Below are 8516 nucleotides of genomic sequence, written 5' to 3'. Positions count from 1 at the left end.
CCAATGTGAATTCAGCAAGGCATATTTGTGGTATTTTGCATTTTATAATGGAAACATCTGGCTGGATCCAGATGCATCTTGATGATGATTAAATGTTTGTAATGGTTTGTGCAGCGTTGACAGATATAGGCCTACATATTTTCAAGGAAACTGTAGACATGCAAAAACATGCCATCCTCGAGCTTTTTTCTCTTTCCAACTGTGAACTCTCTGTTCAGCTGATGCGGGTGTGAGGGGATTCAGCTTCCTTTATCTGGACGGTCACATGCGTGTGTTTAGTTTCACTTCCGCACTCCGGTGCTGCCTGTAGCCCGTTAGCCTCTGCACATTTTTGAAGATAAGCGCGTTTATTATCCAGGACAGAAACGCGTACAACTAGCAACATTAATTTGAATCTCCTGACTACATGCAAATATACTTTATTTTATATGCTTAACAAAAATAGCAGCTTTAATGCTGATTAAGTCAACCAGGAAGCGACGTTAGCGCGAGGAAGCTCACTACATCATAAACTGGCAAATGTCAGGTCGTCTGTTAAACTGTAACTAACAAAGAAGCTCATTTAACTTACATTAAAAGAAGTCATGAAGGTAGGTGCACAATGTAGCTAAAAGTTTAAGTTCTGCTAAGCTTTTCAGAGGGGTATTTTTGACGGTGTTTCCTCAGGAAAAGTTGTTGCCTCATGTGGAGATGAACAGACATTTTGCATGCACACAATGTATTTAGTGAAGGCTTAAACATAGCCTGTAACAATGTGGTTTCACAAGCTTGTGCTGTTTTTTTCCCCAGCTATTCTGTCCTTATATATTATAAATGTATATTTTAGCCTACACTTAAAATAGTTTTTCCAAGAAATGGAAAGGTACTTTCTTTCTAGTTGTGTTTCTCCTTTGTTCAGGAAAGAATCAATGAGCATGCTGTAGTTGAGAATAGTGAACAGGAAATAATCCCACCACTTAATGTCATTATTTCAAATAGGAGTGGACCATATGTATTCCATGCATTATCTAGAAATAAAAGAAAAGCAGTCTCTGGTTTAGATTTACAGATTCTAGGGGGTAAGACTTCCCATTTCATGGTTTCTGTCACAGTGTCTGCGGTTGGTTTTTCAGTGAATGAAATTTGCCTGACAAATGAAGTTACTTTATCACACTGATGCAAAAATTGTACAAAAATCCAATATTACCATAAAGCAGTTTGGTTTGCAGCTTTACCCACAATAGATGTCAAAAGGATCAGAGCTGCAACCAACAATTATGTATATTACAGATTTATCTGCCAGTTATCTTCTCGATTGATTGATTAATCCATTTCTTTACAAAATGTCAGAAAATTGTGAAAAATGCTCATATTAATCTCCCAAAACCTAAGGTGACATATTTAAATAGCTTGTTTTGTTCTTCCAAGAGACTGAAACACGTTATTCAGTTTTAAATCATATGACAGATAAAGGCAGCACATTTTTGATAGAACAATGTAATGTTGTTAAAATGGTTCCCCATCAATCTTCTGTCAGTTGACTAACTGATTAATCGACAACTCCTTTCAGCTCTAAGGCATAGTTAACATAGAATGAACAATATGAAAAATTCTAATGGTAGACAGTTTATATCGTTTCACATTGTCAAACCCTAATTTCAAATGAATAATAGGTGATTGTATTTGCTTGTATGGTGCTTGTATATTTTTATAAGAATGATAAAAATAATAATAATATATATTTTTTTAAATTATGTAACATCTGTGCCAGGTGGTCAACGGTCACAGTGGAGGGTCCTTCCTGCTGTGGACCTTGGCTGTTGAACTGGTCCTGTGTGGGAGTGGAGTGTACAGCATTGAGGGCACCAAGAGCTGTAAACTGTTAACTGAATCTGACTCAGAACGGAAAGTCCTCAGTCGACTAGAGCCACTCACCCATAAGAAGTAAGAAGTGACTGAATTGTGTACCTGCATATTCAGTGTCACCAATACAACTTTAGATTTTTGGATTGGCTGCTATCCAATCAAAAATCTGCACTAACTGAGTATATAAACCAAGCATGAGAACCGTTATGCCTGATTATCCTTTGCCATTCAATATTGTGCTTTTTCACCACTTCTGTCTCACATATTATTAATTGTTTACTGGGATTTATTCTCATTTTGACAGCTTTACAGCAGAGAACAAGAGTACAAAAGAGGGCTACACATATGTCTTCCAGTTGTGTGGGGATGCAGGGGGTATTCCAGGAGCTGGGGTTGTTCAGGTGGACAGCAAGAAAACAATTGTGATTGGCATGTATAATTCAACACAGGCCATTGGAGGAAGTAAGTCTGCAAAATATAAGAAGTTCCACCTAATTTACCCTGTTTTGATCGAATGTGTGTGAATGTTAACCATCAGTGATTTTGGATCTTTGGTTAGAGAATTGCATTTTGTTTTGAGAAAAAAAAACTATGAGCATAATAAGGCTGAAAGCTTAAGAATTGTTCATTCTTGAATTGCCTCTGAACAGCAGACTATTGCTGTTTCATAGGGTGCTATAGAACAGTGTGTCTGCAATGTCTGTTACAAAATACACTTTACTGCACTTGCAGGTGACTGGGTGATGTTGATCTATGGAAACGGCGAGCCATATGATACCCACTGCTCCAAGGAAAGTAGGAAAGCCATTATCATGATCTCTTGCAACAGGAATATTGATGCGGTAAGACAGATCCTTCAATCATGTTTTGAGTGTTGTAATTGAATAAGTTGTCCACCACAGGGCACTCTTCAACTCCTTTGTTGGCAACACAGGTGTTTGGAGCCAGAAATCCACCACATAACACATCAGTCAGCTAACAAAATAAGCTGTACTTTTGTTTAAAGTACTATTTATAACAAATTTTAAGCTGCATTATGTTGCGTTATCATAGTGATGTCTCATAACTACACATAACAAATATTTTTTTATATTTTGTTGTCTCTGATAAAAAGATTATTTGCTGATATATCAGAATATCGGATTTTCAGATCCTCAAATATCAAAATCGGTCTTAAAAATCTGCTCTCGGTCGGGCTCTAATAGCCATTTTATTCTTTATCTTGTCTGCGAGGTAAACCGTACAAATACCCCATACATCAGTAGTATGCAATATGCGGCTACGGTCACATTACTTTGATAGTGGCAGAAAAATGCTGAAACAGATCTCAGTCATGACAGCAAAAGTTACTCACATTATCACTTCCTCTTAAGTGATTGTGCCTACAATATTAAAAGCGCAAGAATATTTTTGCAGCAATACTATGTTGTGTTTAATTGAGAGCTTTTACTTTGAAAAGTTCTGATGGAAATTCAAAAGAGTCTCTGGCTTGCTTGACACACTTGCTTGACTCAGAAAACGTAAGATCGGATTCCCCTGAATGAGAAAAGCAGGAATTTCCTCTGCCTGGAGATACTGTGGACACGAAAATAAGTGTCCATAGGTTGATGTGAACCAGTCGCCGGGATGTACACACTCCTGCACATGCTTAATTGTGAAATGTAATACGATCTCTTCACAATCAATTTGTTGAAAGAGAAACGAAAAAAATACTAGAAGTAAGTGAGGATGGAACACACAACCCTCTGAACGGGAGTCCTGTGCACTACCAAACTGAGTGAATCGCACGCACAGGAAATGTTGGAATATAAATGGTCAATTGACCATGTTCTGGCCCGCCATCTAATGACTTGAAAAAAATTTGGCCACCCCCTGCCATACATATTACAAAGTAATTTACCAGGAAAGTGTGTCTGCATGTCCTTGACTGGCCCATGCAGCATTGCCGGACGACGTCTGATTGTGTTTGGGTAAAATTTAAATCAGGGTTACATTTTTTTGCTGGAGCTCACTGCGTCGGTATCCCTTCAGTCTGATTTGAAACAAATAAAATGGTTGTGTTTTTTTCAGACAGGTTTGAACGTGGCTTAATGCTTCTTTTGCGTGACATGTAGTCTTGCACCCTGTCTCCGTTTTTCTTACTGTGTGTATTTACCTTAGTCTCTCTCCATTTCCCACGCAGGGCAAGCTGGAGGTGGAGCTGGAGACCCGGGACAAGGAGTTCAACTGTTTCTACCTGTTTGAGCTGGACTCCAGTGCAGTTTGCCCAGTTATTCAGTCCCAGCTCAGCAGTGGTTCCATAATACTCATCATGTGCGTAAAGACAGTCTGTAATGATGCAAAACCCCTTAATTTTAAGGCATTTAATATTCTAAATGATCAGTGATCATATGCCCTCTCTTTTTTCAGTGGGTTGTGCCTTGTGGCCGTTTACCTCATTGGAGGTTTCCTCTACCAACGACTAATTGTTGGAGCCAAAGGGATGGAGCAATTCCCAAATTATGCTTTTTGGGTGGAGGTTGGCAACCTGACAGCGGTAAGCCTGATAAATGACGTCATGAAAAGCTGGCTCGTGTGACTTTTTTTTGAAATTCCTAACAAACTTTACCCCCTTTTACAGGATGGGTGTGACTTTGTGTGCCGGTCACAAAATCGAGAGGAAGCACCCGCATACAGAGGAGTGGCCACAGAACATTTAGAAGAAGAGCCAGAGGAGAGAGATGACCACTTACTACCTATGTGACCTTGAAATGTCAGAAATGGGACAGAAATGTTTACTGTGTGACACAGTTTACTCTTTCACAGGTTAGATGAAGTTGCTGTTACACACAAGTCTTGTTTTTCTTGTGCTGGTTTAGGTTAGGACATGTTGGCACTTTGTGTGTATTCCAGACTTGTGCCTAGGGCAACTACTGTGTGATCTACTTAAGAGGACATGTTTTCTCATAGGGCTGACAGACCTGTCTCCTCTTGCTAACCCATGCATTCAGCTTGTTTGATGTCAACAAACAAATGAGTGAAAAAGGAGAAGTTAAGAAGTTGGATTTCTACGTGATTTAAACGGATGATAATATTGCTCATCTTTTTCTGCTTCGCTAATGATTGATTGTTGTATGATGTTGGTGCAGGTTGCAGCAAGTTGTTCTTCCAGGGGTCCTGGTTCTGCATTCACAGCTGCAGGTTACAAACACACAAGTACTTTTGCTTAATTTGGCTTTAATCAGTTTATTTTTTATTATTATTATAAATTTATTATTATTTAGTTTTGAAAACTAGAGAAGTGATGAGTGAAATGTTTAATTTTAAGTAATGTGATTCTGCTTACAGCCAAGTAGAAATCACTGCTTGACTGAATTTATGTTTTACTTGGCCGTTTTCTCCCTCCCACATCATAGGTCAAAAGCTTCCACATCAATGCTAAGATTGTCCTTAAATGGTCATTATTATCAGTTCCTGACTGAAGCTGACACTTGTAGCTAACTATAATGCTAATGCAAAATGCTATTAAATCGATCTGCTAAACTTACAATTTGGTGTTTAGATTCAAAATTATAAATGCTACTATGCAGTAATTGGCAGTTATATAATTTATTTTCAAAAGTATGGTAGATTCGTAGTACATGCACTTATATATTCATAGAAGAAATGAACATTCACAAAATGTAAATTCTTTTCTGTTGATAATCGTAAAAATATTTAAATATTATAGTGGGTAAACTGATCTGCCTGGGTAAAGCTGGCCCAAACACCACATGCGCTGCTAGGCGCACACACCAATATTACAGGATGAACTTTGACCAAATATCCAGGCCGCTTCATGCCAGATGTATTGCTTCTTTAGGAAGATAGAGCGGCAAATGAAAGCACTTCATTTTCTATACATCTGTATAAATATATTAAAGTGTCAATAATGAGGTTTGTGATATTTTAGAGGTTTCAAATGATTAATACTAAGAATTAAAGCAGGATATTTGACCTTGGTGGCAAGATTACGTTAGGAAGTTAGTTTAGTTACTGTATGTTACTATATTATTGTCAGTGTGAGCAGTTATGTTGGTTTTGTTTCTACAATGTGCTTTTTGTGTTTATTACAGTTTCTGGTAGAAATGGTTACACCTGTAGTTGTCGTGAACTGAACAACCTTCAGATCAATATAAAAGCCTGTTTGGGTTCAAGTATGATTTCAAGCCAGTAACGTTTTTGTTTGTAAAATACGCAATAAGTTTATGTATGCCCAGTGTAGTGGTGAACTCCGTACACACACAAGTGCACTCACCGTTGGGGATTTAATGAATGTAAAAATGTTTTAATAAACATTTCATGCACAAAACATTTTTATTAATTATTTAAATTTATTATCATTTAAATGAACGTAATGGTTAAGCTCTTCTTTGTTAATGTTGAGTAGTATTGTCTCTTAGTTAGCAGATGTTGCAGGGAAAAGAAGCAGGTTTACCAGGGTTTTTTTTCTGTGTAAATATGGGTGATACCCATGTTTACCAAGAAACCTTAAAAAGAAACATGTATATGAATCTAAATTAATTTTCTCTTCTACAATACAAAACTATACTAAACTCTGTACACAGTTGTTGTCATTTTTAAATTGAAACATCTGCCCAGAGGGTGAGGTAATTAAAGAAAATAATGAATTCAAAGGCAAACTTGTAGTCTCCGAGCAAGCAGTCCCTGGTAATCGTAATGTTTGCATTGGTTTAAGGGCTTACCGGTTAAGACAGAACCTGCAGCTATTAAGTGGAGCCAGAATGATGCTGTCAATTATGTTGTCATACAGAAACAACTTTCATTTCTTCCTTTTGCCGAAGTGTAGTGCCCTATCACAGACTTCCCTTGCCCCCCAGAATACATCACATTTCTGGATTTGAGGCGTCAAACATTTCACGTCACTAAAATGCCTCCTCTCTTTCCTCTGCCGCCACCTACTGAGTCCCAGCTTGTACTGTATAAACATACCTCCTGAACACTAACAGAACATAAGTTGCTGTCATTGCCGTCAGTTAAAAATCTGTATAGCCTACATGAATAATTAACCTCTTCAGCCTTCCAAGCTTCACGTGGATCGCTACATGGGTTTGCCCCATGTTTGGAAAAAAAATGCTTGCAAAAGTGCCTTCTTGGACTCTCCTATGGTAAATAAAATATAATAAAGTGCCCTCTACAGTGGATCAATCTGCAAGGAAACGTGAGGCAGTGCCCTTTAGCAACTGCTTGTTGGCCAACACGTGCCTCTAAATTACTAAATTGTTCCCTGCATGTTTTTATTACAGGGTTTTAGTAGTAATACTTTAAACATGCGTGCTGATGCCTTCTTTACTTTTTTTGCCCCTGCCCCTCGACATCAGTCCGCCACTGATATCGACTGTTTGTGGGACTATGACATGCAAGATGTTTTGTGACTTTCAAACCATGAAATTTGAATCAATCAATGTAGCCAATAAACACACTACACTAATGTGAGCATGATTGACAATGGTCTAAATCATGAAGGTTGATCTCCACATTTGTACCACTAAACCGGAACTCTTTGATTCTGTTGCACAGCAGAACTCTAGAACTCTGATGCAGACAGATATTCTGTTCCGTCAAAAGAACAGCAGAGCTTTTCTCTCAAAATTCCACCAGGAGGAGCCATTTGTGTCTTTACAGTCATACTGCAAAGATACTGAGAAGATTTGTTGCTCTCAACATCTTGGCAGGACAGAGGAAATTATTCCTTCACTTGGAAAAGACTATTTGTAAAATGCACATCCCAATTAGTGTAGATACTTGTCTCTCCACAACTATTGGGTGGGAGTATTTGATTTGAGCTGAATTAGCAACTTATTATTTTTTAATATTGAAAATAACTAAAAATTTCAAGTTGGCCCAAAACCAGAAATCAAACGTGCTACTGATGATAAAATAATCAATGTATTAGACACTTTGTAATTGCACAAAAACGTATGATGAGGTATAGTATAGTATATAAATAATCTGTAATGATTTTGTTCTTTAGGCTAGGTGAGTTCTTTGTACTTGCTGAGTTTGTCATTAGATGTTTCCTCTACCTGCGGTGGATTGTTCAAGTCAAGTGCATAACAACTCCCCCAAAACTATAAACCAGACTGTCGTCTTTACATGTCTGTGTGTCTTTGGATTAAGCAAATCAAAGTTAGTTAAATGGGTAGCTGTTCCTGCTTCCGTCTTTTTCCTGCTAAGCTTATCGCCTCCGGGCTCTAGCTCCATACTTAAAGCAACAATTCAACATTTTTTGAGAAGATAGCAAAATATATGAAGCTTAAGTGATGCTCGTTATTACCATAGACTGTATATAAAAAGGTTATTACGCTTCTGTTTTTGAACAGATTAAACAAATAAATGTTAAATAGTTTTGTTTATATAATGATAAACTATTAGCGATGATAATTGCACCAAGCTACCACACAGGGTGCTGGACAACCATTGGGAGCAACAGGCTAAAGGCCTTCAGTCAGACACAAAGTCTATGTAATTAGTGAGCTCTATAGGAGCTGAAAAGAAGATTGTTTCCTGAGTTTCCTGTTTTTCTATGCTTCTAGTTATTAACAATCTTTAAGAAAGGAAATAAACATATTTCCCAAGATGTTGAACTATTCCTTTAAAATATTCAATTCAGTTTTTGGTACATGATGCCT

General features: G+C 37.6%; 1 protein-coding gene across 1 annotated transcript; it reads left to right on the top strand.

Annotated features, from left to right (window-relative positions):
- The first annotated feature begins 280 nt into the window (after positions 1 to 280).
- On the top strand, positions 281 to 6175 carry m6pr (mannose-6-phosphate receptor (cation dependent)). The gene is made up of 7 exons (XM_046045826.1): positions 281 to 590; positions 1751 to 1923; positions 2150 to 2307; positions 2578 to 2687; positions 4028 to 4158; positions 4255 to 4381; positions 4466 to 6175. Exons 1-7 carry the CDS (start codon positions 585 to 587, stop codon positions 4586 to 4588), a joined length of 828 nt encoding a protein of 275 aa, XP_045901782.1. The 5' UTR covers positions 281 to 584; the 3' UTR covers positions 4589 to 6175.
- Positions 6176 to 8516: the final 2341 nt, after the last annotated feature.

Source organism: Micropterus dolomieu, linkage group LG03 (assembly GCF_021292245.1).
Source record: "Micropterus dolomieu isolate WLL.071019.BEF.003 ecotype Adirondacks linkage group LG03, ASM2129224v1, whole genome shotgun sequence".
In the NCBI taxonomy this organism is placed as follows: domain Eukaryota; kingdom Metazoa; phylum Chordata; class Actinopteri; order Centrarchiformes; family Centrarchidae; genus Micropterus; species Micropterus dolomieu.
This window is presented reverse-complemented; position numbering and strand designations above follow the sequence as displayed.